The 21,224-nt window shown below is 35.2% G+C and overlaps 1 protein-coding gene across 1 annotated transcript in view; it reads left to right on the plus strand.

Annotated features, from left to right (window-relative positions):
- Positions 1-21,224, plus strand: part of Top2b (DNA topoisomerase II beta) — a 70,001-nt gene that overhangs the window by 15,123 nt on the left and 33,654 nt on the right. The window contains exons 2-15 of the mRNA XM_021202964.2: positions 1,125-1,280; positions 2,693-2,783; positions 4,372-4,435; positions 5,574-5,719; positions 6,689-6,786; positions 7,258-7,470; positions 12,004-12,177; positions 14,411-14,512; positions 14,596-14,733; positions 16,796-16,934; positions 17,625-17,782; positions 17,927-18,052; positions 18,997-19,107; positions 19,366-19,471. Of these exons, the coding sequence (XP_021058623.1) occupies positions 1,125-1,280; positions 2,693-2,783; positions 4,372-4,435; positions 5,574-5,719; positions 6,689-6,786; positions 7,258-7,470; positions 12,004-12,177; positions 14,411-14,512; positions 14,596-14,733; positions 16,796-16,934; positions 17,625-17,782; positions 17,927-18,052; positions 18,997-19,107; positions 19,366-19,471 (1,822 nt within the window). The remainder of the gene's footprint in view (positions 1-1,124; positions 1,281-2,692; positions 2,784-4,371; positions 4,436-5,573; positions 5,720-6,688; positions 6,787-7,257; positions 7,471-12,003; positions 12,178-14,410; positions 14,513-14,595; positions 14,734-16,795; positions 16,935-17,624; positions 17,783-17,926; positions 18,053-18,996; positions 19,108-19,365; positions 19,472-21,224) is intronic.

The raw sequence follows: 21,224 nt of genomic DNA on the forward strand, positions 1-21,224 counted from the left end.
TTTAAAAATAGTTTATTTCTATAAACATCGTAATAGCAGAAAATAGTAGTAGTAGTTTGGGAACTGGTACTTTAAAAATTAGTTCATCTTTTTGGCCATTTAGTTTATCATCAAACTCTTGACAGAAATAGAATATGAAAACCTTATGGAATTATTTTCTTTTGTACAAAGCTATTTTAAGTGAATTGGCACTATTAATAGATAAGTGTCTAAATGAAAGAAAATATAACTATAGCAAAATTCAGTAAAATTAGTATTTTAAACATTATTAAGTACTTTTAAATATATATAAATATATATATATATATATATATATATATAAATACATTCATGACCTTAAGAAATTACAGTTAATATTTGAATTCCCTAAGGTTTTTCTGTTTCAAGTCCTATTTTGGTATGTTTGTTTAGATTATTCAAAAAGCATAGATTTTTATTTTGCAACATATATAGTGACATTTTAAGGATGTAATTTACAACATGGTATTATGTTTATGTTAAGAAACTGAAAATAGGCCATCCTAACGTCCTTTATTACTAAGATGCCACATTAGTCAGCATTGGGGAATCTAGAAGGAAATGCTCTGTTGCTGTGAAGAAGAGGGGAGTCTTTAGACTTAGAAGTTTGGTTTGGTTCTCAGATGTTGTAGAAATAGTTACCATTACCATTACTTAGCTCTGTATCCTTGGAACTGGCAGAGGAATGAGTCTATAGATGCTTTAGTATTGGGTCAACCTGAACTGAAACTGGCATGATCTACTAAGATGAGCAACCTGAGCACTTTATAACCATGATAATCTTGGCCATATTGTATTTATTAACTACATCAACTGTTTTGTATGACCCTCAGAGCCATTCAGTTTTTATTCTGTTTCTGTAACCTGACTGCAGTGTGAATGAATCCTTTGGGAAATTTTGGGGAACACAAAACATTACCTTGATATCTTAGAGAGGTGGGGCCTTTCTACTGATTCTGATTAGTATAAGGTTGTCTAAGTGCTAGCTAGTAGTAGGTGACATTAGTGAGACTGAAAGATGGATCCCATGTCATGTTTCCATACACATTTTTGTTTGCCCCTTAGTTTGGGATATTTAAATTTAATTTAGACTCTTTTTCTAACAGAACAATGCTACAAAAAAGGAAGAGTTGGAGACAGCAAACAAAAATGACTCTACTAAGAAGTTGTCTGTTGAGAGAGTGTACCAGAAGAAGACCCAACTGGAGCATATTCTCCTTCGTCCTGATACATACATTGGATCAGTGGAACCATTGACACAGGCAATTACCTGCTAAAATTGATTGACACTAGAGGATATGCATATCTCCTTTTAAAATATTTTAATAAAGCTATGGTTATGTAGTTTGTAAGTCTGTAACTTTATATCTGTTTATGATCATGATTAAAAAGGACAGAGGAGCTAAGGATATAGTTCACAATGCTCAGGGCTCTGGGCCTGAAACTCATACCAAAAGAAAAACAAAACAAAATAAACCAAAATGAAGCCTGAGAGAGACCTAGGAGAAATGGAAATCTGTTCATTACTTATGGAGATAAGGACATCAGAATATAGAAGTGTGGAATAAAACGGTACCATAAGAATTGGTTAAAAATTTAACGTAGTGTGTGCTGAGGTTTACTTTAATAGTGGTACCTTCTAGAACTGATTTATTTATATTTACTGTGGCTTTGGCTTACATATATTATCCTACTTGATTTGACATTTTTGGAAGTCCAAAGTCAGGCTTTTATTGTTTTACTCTGCTATTTTTCTCTATAGAATAAGGATAAATTATGAAGTGAAAGTAGAAAGTAAATAGATGTTCTTCATTATTTTAAACATTATGTAGGTATTATTTCTAGTGATTCATCGTTCTTGACAGAGAACAGAAATTTCCAGAAAACAGGAATTTGATTTGGGGTTCCCATCTGCTGTAGAATGGTTAGAATTAGGACTCTTAGCCCCTGCTTTATGAAACTGAAGTTCGAGGTATTTTGTTGGACACTGGGGATTGAGCCAGCGCCTTATACATGGCTCAGCACAAACTATTACTGAGTTACAGACTTATATTAAAGCTGACCTTATGTGTGAATAAAATACAAGCAATGCAACTTGATAACTTTTTAATTTTAGTTATTTAAGTTCAATGTGAGACTACTGGACTTGACTTCAGGGTTACTTTGAATGCCTGTTTTAAATAGAGTAACTGACAATATGGATTTTTAGGTTTTTTTGTTTGTTTGTATTTGATTTTGTTTTGTTTTATTCATTTTTTTAAAATATTTATTTATTTATTATATGTACACTGTAGCTGTCTTCAGACACTCCAGAAGAGGACGTCAGATCTCATTATGGATGGTTGTGAGCCACCATGTGGTTGCTGGGATTTGAACTCAGGACCTTCAGAAGAGTAGTCAGTGCTCTTACCTGCTGAGCCATCTCTCCAGCCCCCCATTTTTTTTTTTTTTTTTGAGACTGGGTTTTACTTTGTAGTTCTGACTAACATTGATTTACATGTAGCCCAGATTAGCGTCAGATTGTGGCAGTTCTCTTTCCTCAGCTTTCTCTGAGTGTTGAGATTATAGATGTGTGTTTACGTAACTTGTTGAGAGTGTGGATTTATGTTATCTAAAATTGGAGTTCAGAATTTGTGGTGTAATAGAACTGTTTTGAATCATTCTCTTAACACAGGTAATGTGGGTGTATGATGAAGATGTAGGGATGAACTGCAGAGAGGTTACCTTTGTTCCAGGCTTATACAAGATCTTCGATGAAATTTTGGGTGAGTACTTATTTAGGATGTAATGCATGTTTTTCTGTCAGTGTATTAGCCATGTACTGCAAGTCTTACAGTATAATCTTATAAAGTATTTTGCTGGGTTTTATTTTAAAATATATGCAAATATATAAAATACCAATAACACATGATATATAAAAATTAACATTAATATAAATAATATTAATTGATAATAAATATGTATGTTAAATATGTTTTTCAGAAAAAATGATATGCAACTGTAATAGTTTTGTATTTCTTTGCTTCCTAATGTTTTCCTGATTTTTTTCATGTGTAAAGTTAGTGTGTTGCATTCATATTCCATAGAGAAGGATCTCTATGTGCCCTCATCTGGGTTTTATTAGTATCGTGGTTATTTCAGAAGCATGTTACATAGGGAGACTGCAAGGCCTTATCTTGGTAGAGTGTGTGAGTGGAGATAGGACGTGTAAATGTAGTTTTCTCACCAACTGATTAGGTGTTTTTGTTGGGTAGCTTAGTTTAGTCATCTCTGCTTCCTTCGCAGTCTGTGACTAGTACAGTTAGTCAGTGGCTATGCCGCCTGACTTAGTCAATGTTTATGCTTTATAAATGCTTTTAGCCTTGGACTTTCTCTGCTCACCTCACTAATATAGCTTGAGGTTTTTTAGACTGATTTTGTCAATTTCTGAGCTTTCTCCTGTACGTCCTTCAGAAAAGTGATGGGGTAAACCCAGTTATCCTTTGCGTTCATGCTGGTCTCTACTACTGAGGCCTGTTACACAGGCTTACAGCCTGGAGACTGAGGGTCTTCGTTTGTAAGGTTTTGAGAAACTAATTATATAAAGAAAAGTGTTTTTATAATGAGTTTAAGATTTAGAGTTTTGAATCATAAGGGCATTAAAGACTTCAGTTAAAAAAAGACTTCAGTTAAAAAACTAGTTTAATATGTATATAAAATCATTAGTTTATTAAAGGAGACTAAGACAAGGTAACTGTCACTAAGATATAAAGTAAACCCTATGTTTTACTTTTAAGTAGATTTACTTTTGTTCTTTTTTATATTTGTAGGTCAATAAACAGCCACTGCCTTGTGTGTGTGTGTGTGTGTGTGTGTGTGCGCGCGCGCGCACACACACGCACACGCACATGCACACACATATCTTTTTTGTGTTTGCTGTAATATAATAGTAATTTGGAATTACTGAGTAAAACTTAGTTTAATTTAGGAAACAATATTTTTATAGTTGAAGTTAACAGTGGTCGACTGTTACCACTGTAGATATTACTACTAAGTTGGGATGTCCATAGAATTGTGTCCATAAGTTGATATGGCCCTGTATGCTTTCTGTTCTTTCAAAAATTAGTTTTTATTAATGGGTTATTCATTTATTTTCCATTCCAATCACAGCTTTCTCTCCCTCTTCTCCTCCTAGTCCCTCCTTCTCACTACCCTCCCTCCACCTGCCCTCCTCCTTTGCTTCTCAGCAAAGGGGAGGCCTGCCATGGATTTCAACCACTCTTGGCATATCAAGTTTCAGTAAGACTAGAGGGACCTGGGAGGAAAGTGGACTCTATATGCTTTATCATTCATTGTGATGTTTTCATCTTGTAGTTAATGCTGCTGACAACAAGCAGAGGGACAAGAACATGACCTGTATTAAAGTTTCTATTGATCCGTAAGTATATTTCAAGTTTAATTTCTTTTATGCTAAGTTGTTTTATTTAGGCAATTCCCAATTTATGATCAATGTGTATCATATATGGCTCTACTGCTTTGTTGTCTTCCTGCTATGTTGGACTTGGTTTTTCCTTTCTCTTCTGTCCTTTGTGCCCATCTCCTCAGAGAGTACTTGCTTGACCATTTTTCTTTGATACTGTTGGTTTTAGTTGTTAAGAGAACTTATCCATCTTTTTTTATTTTTCTTTTTTTTTCAGGATGTAAAGTGTTCAGGACCTTAGTGCTATCTATTCTGGGCTTACTCTGAAATCGATTTATTTTTCATGTATAGAATTTGGCTCTTTCCATTTTATATGACCTAGTTAATATATTGAATATTGCTGGGTATTTTAGAATGCCTACCACATGTTTGGCTAGTTAGCTTTTTAAGGTGATTTTTAGTATTCAGTTTGAATTTGTGTCTCTGAAAATCTTACTCATCTACCAGTGAATGTTTATCTCACTTCTAAAAGCAAGATAGTAGGTGAAATTTTTTTTTATCTAACCTACTGCCTATAATCAAGGTTTTGTTGCTAATTAGTGGCTTCTGTCCAGTATCATTCATGGTAGAAACTTATGGTTTTATGATAGAAAATTTCAAAGACTTAGAATAGGAAATAGTTATGTATTTAAAAACCTTTAAAGTTAATTTATGACAGTGATTTGCAACATACAAAATATAAGTTGAGAATGGGATACATTTTAGGCTGCTTGTGCCTTTTTTGCATCAATTGTATAGCTCTAGCAGATAGCTGGGAAATTAAAATGGTAGTAGTCACTGGCTATGTTTGGTCTGCCAAAATGCAGCAGAGAGAACTATGCCTGATGGCTTCTTTTAAAACTGTGCCTCCTTCTTACTCTTACCTTGGAGATGGAGAAAGGTTTATTCTAAGAAATGTTGCAGATCTTACTGATCCTAACATGAGTTATGTCTCTAATACTGAAATACGTGTTTTCATCAAGCTATGCCATTGTTTTCCAGTTGACACTGACTTACATCTTGCTGTAACCATTCAAATTTATTTTATAGTTCAATACTTTTTTGTAAATTAATATACTTAATTATTAAGTTTTAAATTTTGCTTATGTATTTGCAGTGAATCTAATATTATAAGCATTTGGAATAATGGGAAAGGCATTCCAGTAGTAGAACATAAAGTAGAGAAAGTTTATGTTCCTGCTTTAATTTTTGGACAGCTTTTAACATCGAGTAATTATGATGATGATGAGAAAAAAGTTACAGGTAAGGTCTGAATGGAACTTTGATAAGTATCACTTTTCTTAACATATAATTTCTAAATTACCATTTCTTAAAACATCTCATGTAAAGTTTTATTGTGTGAAAATCCTCTAAAGTTAATATTTTAAAAAAATTATCTGTTTTGATTATGTTGTCTTAATAGTAGAATAAAATTGCTGGAATTAAAAAAAAATTGCTGGAATTCTAATCTAACTGACAGTTTGGGTTTTGATTTAGATAATAATCCTATGGTACCTGATTGTTATATACACTCAGTCTTCAAATTCTTACTATTTTATTCTCTATGTATGGGTATTTTGCCTACATGTATGTTTATGTACCATGTGTGTGCCTGGTTCCTGCAGAGGCCAGAAGAGCTTGTCAGTTGTATGGGAACTGGAATGTCAGATGATTGTGGGCTTCTGTATGGGTGCTGGGAATGGAGCCTGAATGCTCTTAACAACTGAGCCATCTCTGTAGCTCCTGCTACAGAACTTTTGATAATAAAATACTTTAACTTTTTTCCTTAAATGGGTCAAGAGAGATAAAAGGACTTTGTATATAAGGAACTTTGGGAAAATATTTTGCTCCAATAGATTGATAATGTCTTTTAAGTCCAGAGCTCTGAGAAGTTGATGTAAATGAGGTGACTTTGTTAGAAAATTTAGATTTCATACTCACATGGACTGACTGTGTTATAAGATACTAGGCTTATTTTTCTTAAATCATGAAAGAAATCACAAATGCTTTAATGATTCTATATTGTATATTATGTAGTATCTATATTATATTACTAAATTCTAATATTTTTTAATATAAAAATGTTAAACATAGGACTATTCAGCCTGTACTTGAGAAAATAATACAACAAATAGAACTGTTTTGTGCCAGACTTGCTCTAGGATAGTAAGTTAATAAAGTTCCATTATAGTAGCTCTAAACTAAAATGCTCATGTTTAACTTGTTTTACAGGAGGCCGTAATGGTTATGGTGCAAAGCTTTGTAATATTTTTAGTACAAAGTTTACAGTAGAAACGGCTTGCAAAGAGTACAAACATAGTTTTAAGCAGGTATGAAAAGACATGTCCATTTTTAAAATTTCTTTTAAAATGTTTTATTGTTTTGCTTAGATAATAGAAGTTTAAGTATAAATTTTTTGTTTGATTAAAATATTAATCAAGTTGCCAAAGAGAAGCTAGAATGTTTAGGAAATTTTACATAGCCTCTTTATCATTCTTTTAAGGCAGGGTACTTTATTTAGCAGATGCAACCACTTAAGCATGCTGGAAAAATTCCTCCCGGAGTCATCAGGTTCATATGTAAGAAATGTTGGCAGGCCTTCTGAATTTTACATATGCTCAAATAATTTTATCAGATAAATATGTCTGTTTATTTTTATGAAAATCCATGGGCATGTTAAATGTGAAAGATGCTCCAGTGTAAAAATATTGTGGTAAATGAATTTTTTTTTGTGAACTGATTCTTTGTATTATGAAATTTAGAAACATTAAAGAAATACTTGTGTATATTTTCTTTTAAAGACATGGATGAATAACATGATGAAGACTTCTGAAGCCAAAATTAAACATTTTGATGGTGAAGATTATACATGCATAACATTCCAGCCAGATCTATCCAAATTTAAGATGGAAAAACTTGACAAGGACATTGTGGCCCTCATGACCAGAAGAGCATATGATTTAGCTGGTTCATGTAAAGGAGTCAAGGTCATGTTTAATGGGAAGAAGTTGCCTGTAAGTGTCTTGGTAATAGTGTTATTATTTTGTAGACTGAAGATAATTTCATCTTGCTTTTAAAATCTTGTCTGATCTTTTTTAACTGGTGTGTTTAAATGATTACTATTTTAATGTGATTATTGATTTATTCTATTATCTTGCTAGCTAATTAATGTTTCTTGCATATGTTCTTCTCTTCTGTCCTTTGATCATTTAAAAAAAGAGACTATTTCAAATTATACTTTGAAAATCTTTTTAGTAATTTCTGTAGGGTTTGTGGTAACATTTCATTTAATATTTCACATATAGCTAAGGGAAATCATAAGCCTGTAACCCCAGGCCCTCGATTTCACTCCTGTGTCATTGTTACTAGACATTGTGTGTGTGTGTGTGTGTGTGTGTGTACATACATGTGCCATATGAAGAATTTGAAGGTTAAAGGCTAGAGGATATTTCAGCTGTTGGCTCCCCCTTCCAGCTTGTTTGAGACAGGTTGCTTTGCTGTCCTCGCTGCTGCACTGTGCGACATGTGCCAGGCATGCTGGCCGTCGGTTTCTGGGGGTCCTCCTGCCTCTGTCCCAGTTTTGCTATAGAAGCATTGGGATTGCACATGTGTGCTGCTACCCCTGGCTTTATACTGGTTCTGGGAAATTTGACTCAGGGCCTCCTGCGTTTACTCCAAGTGTTTTAAAACTCACTGAATTGTCTCCCAAGCCCAAGACATTTTCCCCCTATTTATGTAGGTTGTAGTCATCATATGGAAAAGAAAAGGAGGCAGAAGAAACTTTAGTACAGTTTTCAGTTTCTGAGATGTATACAGTCTGTGTGCTTGCAGGTATGATTTTGTTGTTTGTTTGTTGCTGTCTTGTTTTGGTGATATAGCCGTGTTGTCCTGGTTGACCTGTGACTCCTAGGCTCAAGCAGTCCTCCTGCCTCAGCCTCCCGAGAACTTGCAATTAATTACACACATGTGCCATTTGTCTCAGTTTTAACTTTTGATTTAATATTACATTTCTGCTTGAGGATTTTCTTTAACTTGTCTTGTGCAGCACCAAGCAATTTATTCCTTGTTATTGTATGAGAAAAGTCCTGATTTTTTTCTTCTCTTTCAAAGGGTATATTCAGTAGAATTGTGGGTTGACAGTGATTTTTATTAAGCATGTAAAGATGCTACTCAATTCTTTCTTGGCATGGAATATGATTAGGAGTCTGCTGTGATTTCTTTCTCTGTGTTCTCTTGGTAAGGTTAACATATTTCTTTTTCCTTTGTCATGAGGATGTTATACATCTAATATGTACTTGTGTGTGTGTGGTGGTTTTGTTTGTGATTTCATTTATCCTGTGAGATGTCTTTGAGCATCTGGACTCTGTTGTTTCATCTTTTAAAAAAGATTTAATTTATTTTATGTATGAGTGCTCTATCTGAATATACACCTGCATGCCAAAAGAGGACATCAGAAGTGGTTGCTGCGGACTGAACTCGGGATGTCTAGAAGAGCAGACAGTGCTCTTAACCACTAAGTCATCTCTCCTGCTCCCTTGTACTATTTCACTTTTGTCACGAATTTTGAAAGCTTTTAGGCATGATTGTGTCAACTTTCTGACCCATTCTTTCTCCTCCTTCTGGTGACTTTACTACACTCTTCTAGGCTTAGGCTATTTTGTTCTGTTTCAGTTTGTTTGGTTTCTGTTCCTTGCCTTCAGCTTTATCAGTTCTTTCTTCTGATGACCCTGACAGTGGCATTTATGTCTTCTGTGCTTTTAGTTTTTAGCACTTTCATTTTGTTCTTTATTATTTGAATTCCATCTCTTTACTGAAGTGGCATGTCTTTTCCCCTAGAGACTGTACTGTACTAACAATAGTGATTCTAAGTGCCGGTTTCAACATCTGAGATGTTTTGTTTTAAATTTGGATTTATTTTCATATGTGTTAATATAATACACATAAAATATAGTCTTATGCCTATGTATATATTTGTATACCATGTATGTTACTGATGGTTGTGAGCTTTTCTATAGTCTGGGAACTGAACCTGGGCTCTCTGTCCTCTGGGAGAGCCGAAGTACTCCAAACCAATGAGCAATCTATCCAGCGCCATCTGAGCTGTTTCTGATCTTAATTTTGTTTTCAATTTTTAAAATTTATTTTGGTATTCCTGAAAGTATTTATGGAAGACTTTGTGTTCTGTATAGTGGCAGACACTGGGGTAAATGGGCTTTGTTATTGGCCTTATGTTAATCTCTCCAAGTGTTTAAAGTTTGTTTCTTGCTAGTTTTCATTCTTTGTGTCTTCCAGTTCCCTGGCAGAGATGGTTTGTGTCTTGTGCTCTATTGGCTGAAATTTCCTGTTACTATTAGAGGCTTATTAGTCTGGGGGTAGCAGGCAAGAGATTCTTTAGTATCTGATTCAATCTCAGTCTTGAATTGCACATTGAGCCTATTCCGTACAGATTGGTTTCAGAGTGCACGTATGTCTTTCCATGAGTAGAGACTTTTTCTTAGTGGTGGTAGCTTTCCACCAGTGTTCTACTTAGTCTGCTTCTTGAACTCCCCTCAACTACAGAATAAGACAGGTTCCTTATTTTCTTTTTATAAGAGAATGGAGGCTGGTGGATTGTTCACTGCCTGCTGCTGTCTTCTCCTAACCAGCACATGGCAAATGTATCTTTCTCTTGATCCATGTGAAAGCTTGATGTGGTCCCTAGACAGACAACTTGCTGGGATGGCAACTTTTCCCAACCGTGGCCAGAAGCTTGTATGCTTGTATTCTTCCAGTACTGACTAGTTACTGCATCTAGTTTAAGGTGTTTACCATCTTATTAAACTTAGGCTCTGGTTAAGCAAATACTGAGATTCTGTGATTTTCTTTAGCATGCATCTCTCTACAGACTTCAGAATGGCAGTTATTTTAGTCTAAGTTGTTTTGGGACGTTGTGAAAATTTGTTAATTTATTTGGATAGCTGTTTTCCATAGAATACAGATGTCTTTTGCTTTAGTTTTTCTCATGTCTGAACTCGTATTAGAAAGTTAACATTTGTCATTTACAAAAAAAACCCAGTTTTCTGAAAAACTAAATAATGTACCTAAATAGACATGCTTTCTCATCTTTATCAAGCACATGGCACAAATGAATGCTCTAAGAACAGGTGTCAAGAAGGGAATGCTTGTTCCACCTATAGGATTGCAGACCCCTTCAGCTCCTTGGGTACTTTCTCTAGCTCCTCCATTGAGGGCCCTGTGTTCCATCCAATAGATGACTGTGAGCATCCACTTATGTATTTGCCAGGCACTGGCATAGCCTCATACGAATACCACTCCTGGGCACATACCCAGAAGTTGCTCCAATTTGTAATTAGGACACATACTCCACTATGTTCATAGCTGCCCTATTTATACTGGCCAGAAGCTGGAAAGAACCCAGATGTCCCTCAACAGAGGAATGGATACAGAAAATGTGGTACATTTATACAATGGAGTACTACTTAGCTACTAAAAACAATGAATTCATGAAATTCCTAGGAAATGGATAGATCTGGAGGATATCATCCTAAGTGAGGTAACCTAATCACAAAAGAACACACATGGTATGCACTCACTGATAAGTGGATATTAGCCCAGAAGCTCAGAATACCCAAGATACAATTTGCAAAACACATGAAACTCAAGAAGGAAGACCAAAGTTTAGACACTTTGCTCCTTCTTTGAAAGGGAAACAAAATACCCATGGAAGTAGTTACAGAAACAAAATTCAAAGCAGAGACAAAAGGAATGACCATCCAGAAACTGCCTGACCTGGGGATCCATCAATAAGCAATCACCAAACCCAGACACTATTGAAGATGCCAACAAGAGCCTGTCTCCTGAGAGGAGCCTGTCTCCTGAGAGGAGCCTGTCTCCTGAGAGGCTCTGCCAGTGCCTGACTAATACAGAAGTGGATGCTCACAGTCATCCATTAGACAGAGCACAGGGTCTCCAAGGAAGGAGCTAGAGAAAGTACCCAAAGAGCTGAAGGGGTTTGCAGCCCCCCAGGAGGAACAACAATATGNACTAACCAGTAACCCTAGAGCTCCCTGGGACTAAACCACCAATCAAAGAAAAACACGGAGAGACTCATGGCTCTAACTGCATATGTAGCTGAGGATGACTTAGTCAGTTATCAATGCAAGGAGAGGCCCTTGGTCCTGTGAAGGTTCTATACCCCAGTATATGGGAATGACTGGGCTAGGGAGCTCGAGCGGGTGGGTTGGGGAGCAGGGGGACAGGGTTAGGATAGGGGATTTTTGAAGGGGAAACTAGGAAAGGGGATAACATTTAAAATGTAAATAAAGAAAATATCTAATAAAAATAGGAGAAAATATTAAGCACTAGAAATCAAACATGGTTATGAAATAAATAGTTTTCTATTAAAAAAAAAAAAAAAAGAATGCCTGATGTCTTCCATCTTGGGTGAAAACTGCTGTAAATGAGAATGGAAGTAAGAGAAGTAACTTACGACATGTTTTTATGCTGTTGTCCTATGCGTAATTGTTCATTGTTTTTTAAATTAATAGGTAAATGGATTTCGAAGCTATGTAGACCTTTATGTGAAAGACAAATTGGATGAAACTGGGGTGGCTCTCAAAGTTATTCATGAACTTGCAAATGAAAGATGGGATGTTTGTCTAACCTTGAGTGAAAAAGGTTTCCAGCAGATCAGTTTTGTGAATAGTATTGCAACTACAAAAGTAAGTGCCCAGATTCTTCTTATTACAAGTCATTGGTAAAATAGTACCTTAAACAATGAAATAAAAACAAAATCAACAAAAATAAGTGGCTTTGTTATATTAAAATTGACTCATGGAAATGGAAGTTATTTTATCAAGTAGCTGTATTCAAAGTATTTACATACACATTGAGAAGTTAATGTTCTTAGTGCTTCTTATCGAGGATGTTTTATGACATTTAGCTTGCTAAGATTCATTATTTTGTATCTGAGTTTTGAGTATGGTAGAGAACACTAGGAAATGAGCTCCTTGAGGAGTCAGGCTGTGGAACAAGTTATTTGCTATTTTAAGGAGCTTTAACCTTCTTCTGTAGGTTTTGGTCTTCAAAGCCACACAGAAGTCTTATCCAAAATCATTTATTGACTATGAGTGTAGTCTAGTGGTAGAGTGCTCACCGAGCATGCCTGAAGCTGACTTTTAATCTAGACTCTGCAAAGTGAAGGAATGAATGGATGAATGAATGAGTGAATGAAAAAGTTGAAAGGATTATTCACTGATGATAATAAAGTAGTGAGTAATGCAAGCAAATACTATTGACTAGTTTAAAACAATGATTTGTGTTTCTTTTTTAAGTTTTGTTTTGTAATGTTTTAACATTTTTTCTTTTCCTTCTGTTTACCTCAATAATATGGTATCCCCAACCTTTTTCTTGGACAACAGAAATTTATCCTAGTGATAATTGTATTCTGTTGGACAGGGACTTAAAGCTTTCTTTTTTTAATATTTAATCTTTTGATTTAAAGGTTTTACTTCTTTCTCTCTCATTTCTCTCAGCAACTAGAGATAATTTCTTCTAAAAGATTGACAGTTTTAGACTGCTACTATGTGTAGTACCATAGTGCCACCAGGAGCCTCTGTTTTTCCCAACTTTCTTTTCTATCACCTATGGCATGTGGCTTTGTTTCCTGTCCTCAAACACTATTGCATTTCTATAACTCAGTTCCAAGTTCTAGGGAGAGGAAAATGGTAGCAAGCCAAATTGCCATCTTTTGGTCAGGAATATAATAGTTTTCCTAGAAGAACCACCCAGCCAGTAATTGCTAAAAATCTCACTGGTTGGAGCTTAGTCACATGGCTTGTGTTTCTTTTTTTAAAAACTGTGTGTGTGTGTGGGGGGGGGGGGTTGTAGCACAAACTTGCATACAACCAAAAATACCCTAAGCAGTGATGTTCGGAGATATCATAGGTTAAATAACGTGGTAGTATTGGGACAGAGGGTAGTATTGCTGGAGAAGGTTAAGAACTTCTTTTTCCCTGTATCTTATCTTATACATGTCAGCCATTTGGCTTTTTATGAGTTCTTTCTTTGTTGTTATTGTTATTTTTCTTTTTAAATTGAAATGGATTTTTTTCCTTCTAGTCTAATTACAGTTTCTCCTCCCCACCTCCTCCCAGATCCTCTCACTTCCCCCTCCACCCTAATCTACATCCCTTTCTTCCTCTAAAAATTAAGATGAAATAAAATATGATAGAAATGTACAAACTGGAATAGAATGAAGCAAACATAAAAAGTAGCTGAAGAAAAAGCACATGAAACATAGAGAGATGCAGAGACACACATTCAAGCACAGAGATTCCATAAAAACACAAAATTGTAAACCAAAATATATATGGAAAATACCTTTTAAGGTAAAAATAAAAAATAAGAACTTCCCAAAATGCCATTATTTTGTTTTGTGTTGGCCATCATCGCTGGGCATGGGACCTGCCCTGAAAATGGCTTATATATCTAGTGAGATGCTCTTGAGAAAGCTATCTTTTTATTATTAATGAACTGTTAAAGGGAAGTGAAATATAAATATGTTCTTGACTTTTGTGAACCATCTTATCAAATTGTTAAATCTGAGTGGGACGTGGATAGGTAGCTGAGGGAAATTTGAAAGTTGAAGACAGTCTGAGGGACTGAGCATTAATCAATGTGGTACCTATGCCAACTCTGAGTGATGTCACTTACATTGTTGCCCATTTCCTTAGTGCTCAGATAACCCGAGAACTGGTCTTGAGTATTAGGAAATGCCATAGATGTGGTATTAGATGAGGGATAAGGAGATTGAGAGAAGATCACTTGGCACTGTTATCCCCAACTTGTCCTTCTAGCCCCTCGCTATCATTTTCAGTTTCATATTCCCCTAGAAAATAATATTGCACTACTAAATTGTTTGATATTTTGTGTTCTGTACTCTCTCCTCTGCAGGGTGGACGTCATGTGGATTATGTAGTAGATCAAGTTGTTGGTAAACTGATTGAAGTAGTTAAGAAAAAGAACAAAGCTGGTGTATCAGTGAAACCGTTTCAAGTAAGTTATGCTTTTATGTTTTCCACTATATTATCACATCATGCCTGTTTTAATGTTGACCATTTTTATTGTAATTTTCACAGGTTAAAAACCATATATGGGTTTTTATTAATTGTCTTATTGAAAATCCGACCTTTGATTCTCAAACTAAGGAAAACATGACTCTGCAGCCCAAAAGTTTTGGGTCCAAATGCCAACTGTCAGAAAAATTTTTTAAAGCAGTAAGTTAAACTTGTATTATTTTTTGGGTTATTGAGAACAGAGTAAATGGTTTTTCTTTTTTAAATTTTATTTTATTTGTACCTAAATTCTCTCTTTTATCATAGTAACTGTGACCATAGGCATGTTTGTACTTTTAGCTAATACGTTTCATTCTGCTAATTTTATAAGTGTAGAACACATTGTTTCACTAAACGATTTTTTTAAAAAAAGATTTATTGTATATACGTGAGTATGCTGTCTCTGTCTTCAGACACACCAGAAGAGGGTATTGGATCCCATTACAGATGGTTGTGAGCTACCATGTGGTTGCTGGGAATTGAACTCAGAACCTCTGGAAGAGCAGTCATTGCTCTTAACTGCTGAGCCATCTCTCCAGCCCATCACTAAACTATTAACTGTTTTGTCCAGCACCATAGTAGGGAGTTACATAACTAAGTGTGTTAGCTTTGAGTTGGCCATTGCAAAGGTTCAGTTTTCCATTGACAGACATGCAGAGCCTTACAGCCTTCTCTTTTCATCTTTCTCCTCTTTTGTTCAAATTATTCTACATGTGTATATACACACACACTCACACACACACATATATACATACATATATACATATGTATATATGTGTGTACATACATATAAATATATACATATATACACATATACATATATTGCTATATATGCACATATATACATGTATGTATAAACATATCCCCCCCACACACATATATATATATATATACATGTGTGTACATATATACACACCCACACATAGATGTGTATGTATAGAGTATCCTATATAAAATATAGCATTTTCTACATTATTGCAAATTGCATTTGAATTTGATTTACACATTATTTAAAATTTTTCTAAAATGAGGGTACAAGTAAATAATAAACCTTGATTTTTATAATTGAATTTTATAGCAATGGGCTATATATTGGCTCCTATAATCTGTTGTACACCACTCAGGATTTCATTTGGCTTCCTTGTTAGTAGTATCACCATTTAAACATTTAGTAAATATCTACAAGGCACCTTTTAAAGTTGTTTGGCAGTGGGGATGAAATCATGTAGTCAGTTAGCCAAAGTTATCTTCATCATGTCCATCTGTCCATCTGTGTGTCTGTGTGTCTGTCCTTTGAAAGTTTATAGTGTGGTGGGGGAATAGAGTACAGTTGTCATGGAGAATGTATTTTTTAAATCCCAATATTAGGTTTTCAAAGGTACGGAGTATAAGAAGCAAAAGCAAATGTGCTTTTTAGGTAGTTGCTTTTCAAACTGTAGAATATTTATAATGAATTCTGAGCTCACATTATATTATAGCTTTCTGTCATTGTAACAGTTGCTCTTACAGAGTGATTTAGTTATAGATACTGTATTGTTTTACTTAGGTGAATTAAGTCTAGATTTGGCACAGGTTACTTTTTTTCCCATTAAATTGGCTAGAAAACTATTGTGCCTAAGAAAGACACATCACTAAGGATGATTTTAAAAAGGTTTAAGAATTGGAATTGAAGATAGTTAGCTCTATTAGGGAAACAGTTTGTCATCTTTCACACACCAATTCATCCTGAATCATAAAAAATGTGTTAGGTAAAGTCTCTGTTAGTAAAATGAGGTTTTTGTATGAATTTCTGAGTTATCCTAATGTAATCTTCATATTGAGTATTTTTTTCTCATAGGATTTTAGGCTTCATATTTTAAATTGAAGGGTATTGAAGATGTCAATGTCTGGATTTTCCAATTAATAAATTAATGGGTCATTAAGCTTTTACTATTGTTAACTTGCAGTAAGAGTCTTACAATAGCCTTCATATTCATGAAGTTTACAGGATTTTTCTCGTATTTGTGTTAGTACATTGTATGTATAGTTGTCTGAGTTAGTTTGACTAACTAGCTATAACTGTAGTTTTATTGTCATTCAGTAAAATTTTACTAGAATGTCTTATAATCATTATAATTTTGTCTTTAAACTGCCTGAATTCTAGCTTTCATAGACAATTGTATACATTTTAGATAAACTTATGAGCTATTTTATATACTGCTGACCTTTGATTTCTTTTTTTAAGGCCTCTAATTGTGGCATTGTAGAAAGCATATTGAACTGGGTGAAATTTAAGGCTCAGACTCAACTGAATAAGAAGTGTTCATCAGTAAAGTACAGTAAAATCAAAGGCATTCCCAAACTGGATGATGCCAATGATGCTGGTAAGAATCAAATCAAGTTTAAGACTTTAAGTTTACCCTTTATTTAGTTATGGAAAATTTCATTTATGCTATGATTTTCTGTTAAGAGTATAATTGAAATTGAATCATGTAGGGTTAGGAGGATGCTTCTATGGGTAAGAGTGCTAGCAGTATAAGCATTGAAGACCTAAGTTTGAATCCCCAGCACCCATGTACAAAGCTGGGCATGGTTGTCTGTGCCTTCAACTCTGGCACTGTGAGACAGGGGTTGTGTAGAGATGCCAGTGGATTCTGATAGCTTGCTGGCCAGTCAGCCTGGCTGAAGCAGGGTGCTTCTAGTTCAGTGAAAAATTCTGTCTCAAGGTTATTTATCAGATAATGAGCAATACAGGACAACAGCTAATGTCCTGCTGGGACCTCTGAATGGGTACATATGTACCATAGAGAAAAAAGGAAGGAAATACAGAAGGGAGAAATTGCTTCATGTACTATTTATTACTATCTTAAGAGGTTGAAAATCTAGTACAATGTATTTAAAATTTACAGTTTACAGTTACAATTATAAATTACAGCTTACCATTTAAACTTCATTAAGTGTAATATAAAGTGACTGATAGTCTTCCATTATTATTGTTGTGATAATTTTTCTGGCTACATTTTCCTTAATGAAATAAGGTACTCAAAATGTATTTAATTTAAAATATTTTTCAGGTGGCAAACATTCCCTGGAGTGTACATTAATATTAACAGAAGGGGACTCCGCCAAATCTCTAGCTGTATCTGGATTAGGTGTGATTGGTAGGGACAGATATGGAGTCTTCCCACTCAGGGGTAAAATCCTCAATGTACGAGAAGCATCTCATAAACAGGTTTGTATTTATTCACATAGGTATCCATGACATTTCTAACATATTGCTCAAATTGAATTTTTTCAAATGTAGATTCAGACTCATATATACTTTCATATACTTTAGCAATTTAAAAATAATTTCAATGTTTTTCTTTTTGTATAGATTATGGAAAATGCAGAAATCAACAATATTATTAAAATAGTTGGTTTGCAATACAAGAAAAGTTATGATGATGCAGAATCTCTGAAAACTTTACGTTATGGAAAGATTATGATTATGACTGATCAGGTTGGTCTGAAAGTTTTTACATATTTACAGTTCATATCTTCAGATTGTCTTATTCATGTATATATGTATGTATGCATGCTGGACTTAGGACAGATGTTTTACCACTGAGCTACATATCTAACCCTTAGACTGTTGTTTTGGTAATCGTCTCAGGAAGTAGTATAGAGGAAAGTGATTGTGTGCTTCCAGAGGATACATTATTGTATGGAAACCTGCACATGAAGCCCGCTTTATATTATTTAATTTTTTGGCAGTTGTTAATCTTACTGGTTATTTTTAAATGTCTTGAAATGCAGCAAGTAGGAAAAGAACAGGACACAGTATTACACCACAGTAACTAAGCCTAAGTGGGAATAGGAATGAAGTGTTGGCATCTGTAAGAGAAGAACAGTGACCTAGTAGTTTGCTAGTTACTATTGCCACATGTTGACCTAAGTTGAGATGAACAAAACCAAGGAGGACTTTAACATAGCAGTAATCAAGAAAGAACTAGAATATTGAAAATGGAGAACTTTATATGTAACCAACAATATCTCTTAAAATGAAAAAGCATTTGTGAAAAATTCACCAGAAAAAAGCTGCAATATACTTTTACATTTTTCAGCTTTCATGTCATGAGAAGACAAGTAAATAACTGCACCCAATGGCCTTCTTCTTCCATTGCCCAGGGAAGTAGGCTTATAACTATGTGTGAAGTTTTCCACCTTTAAACATCACTAAACAACATGTATAGTGATAACATGTTCATTATGTAAGGACAAGTATATTCAGTCTGTTGTTAATTGAACTTGTAGTTTAAACGATAGTCATCTATACTGTTTCATTAAATACTTATCTACATTTAAATGAGATTTTACCTTGCCTTCACTCATACATTTTAAAACCTGTTTAAAAGTAGTTAAATTTTATAAAATTATGGGACTTTTTACTTTATGTTTATTTAGGATCAAGATGGTTCTCACATCAAAGGCTTGCTAATCAATTTTATTCATCACAATTGGCCATCACTTTTGAAGCATGGTTTTCTTGAAGAGTTCATTACTCCCATTGTAAAGGTACAACTTGCATTCTTTTAATTTTTTATTTTTTAATTTTTTTTTTCATTTTTTTGAGACAGGATTTCTCTGTATAGCCCTGGTTCTCCTGGAATTCACTTTGTAGACCAGGCTAACCTTGAACTCAGAAATCCACCTGCCTCTTCCTCCCAAGTGCTGGGATTAAAGGCATGCACCACCACTGCCTGACTTGTGATGTTTCCATAAGTGTTAGCAAAAGAACTAATTTATTTATTTCTTTTCTCTGATTAATTTAAGGCAAGCAAAAATAAGCAGGAACTTTCCTTTTATAGTATTCCTGAATTTGATGAGTGGAAAAAACATATAGAAAACCAGAAAGCCTGGAAAATAAAGTACTACAAAGGTTTGTAATTTAATATTTAGGTTTATAAAATGTCTGCCTAGGTAATCTATCTTATGAGAGTAATAAAATACCTTGAAAGTTTGTCTTTTAGATTTTACCACCAGCTTATTGCTGACTGAAGGGTTTTTTCCCTAAAATTTTTTATTGGACATTTTGTTTTCCACTTCAAATGTTATCACCTTTCCTGATGACTCTCCGAGGAACTCCCTATCCAGTCCTCCCTATGAGGGTGTACTCCTTCCTACCCACCTAACCACTCCATACTCCCTGCACTGACATTCCTTTACACTGAGGCATCAATCCTCCATGGGACCAAGGGCTTCTTCTCCCACTGATGCCCAACAAGGCCATTCTCTGCTACATATAGGGCTGGAGCCATGGGTCCCTCCATGTGTACTCCTTGGTTGGTAGTTTAGACCCTGGGAGCTCTAGTTGGTTGATATTGTTGTTCTTCCTATGGGGTTGCAAACCCCTTTAGCATTTTCAGTCCTTTCTCTAACTCTTCCATGGGGACCCTGTGATCAGTTCAATGGTTGGCTGCGAGTACCTATCTCTGTATATGTCAGGCTCTGGCAGAGCCTCTCAGGTGGCAGCTATATCAGGCTCCTGTCAGCAAAATCTTGTTGACATCCACAATAGTGTCTGGGTTTGGTGATTGTATATGGGATGGATCACCAGGTGGGACAGTCTCTGGATGGCCGTTCCTTCAGTCTCTGCTCCACACTTTGTCTCCATATTTGCTCCCATGAGTATTTTGTTACCCCTTCTAAGAAGGACCAAAGCACCCACACTTTGGTCTTCCTTCTTCTTGAGCTTCATGTGATCTGTGAATTGTATCTTGGGTATTCCAAGATTTTTGGGCTAATATCTACTTATTAGTGACTGCATACCATGTGTGTTCTTTTGTGATTATGTTACCTCACTCAGAATAATGTTTTCTAGTTTCATCCATTCGCCTAAGAATTTAATGAATTTATTGTTTTTAATAGCTGAGTAGTACTCCATTATATAAATGTACCACATTTTCTGTATCCATTTCTCTGTTGAGGGACATCTGGCTTCTTTCCAGCTCCTGGCTATTATAAATAAGGCTGCTATGAACATAGTGGAGTATGTGTCCTTGTATACGTTGGAGCATCTTTTGGGTATATGCCCAGGAGTGGTATGGCTGGGTCCTCAGGTAATACNGTGTCCACTTTTCTGAGGAACTGCCAAACTAATTTCCAGAGTGGTTGTACCAGCTTACAATCTTACCAACAATGAGTGTTTCTCTTTCTCCACATTCTTGTCGGCATCAGCTGTCACCTGAGTTTTTGATCTTAGCCACTGTGACTGGTGTGAGGTAGAATTTTAGGGTTGTTTTGATTTGCACTCCCGTGATGACTAAGGATGTTGAATATTTCTTTAGGTGCTTCTCGACAATTTGTGTTTCCTCAGTTTAAAATTTTTGGTTAGCTCTCTACCAATTTTGTTTGTTTGTTTGTTTGTTTGTTTTCAAGACTGGGTTTTTCTGTGTAGCTCTGGCTGTCTTGGAACTCACTTTGTAGACCAGGCTGGCCTCGAACTCAGAAATCCGCCTGCTTCTGCCTCCCAAGTGCTGGAATTAAAGGCATGTGCCACCACTGCCCGACTTCTCTACCCATTTTTAATGAGAATGATATTGTTGAGAATAGTTTTCGCTATCCTGGGTTTTTTTGTTATTCCAAATGAATTTTCAAATTGCTCTTTCTCACTCTATGAAGAATTGATTTGG

The sequence above is a fragment of the Mus pahari genome, chromosome 8 (genome assembly GCF_900095145.1).
Source record: "Mus pahari chromosome 8, PAHARI_EIJ_v1.1, whole genome shotgun sequence".
Lineage (NCBI taxonomy): Eukaryota > Metazoa > Chordata > Mammalia > Rodentia > Muridae > Mus > Mus pahari.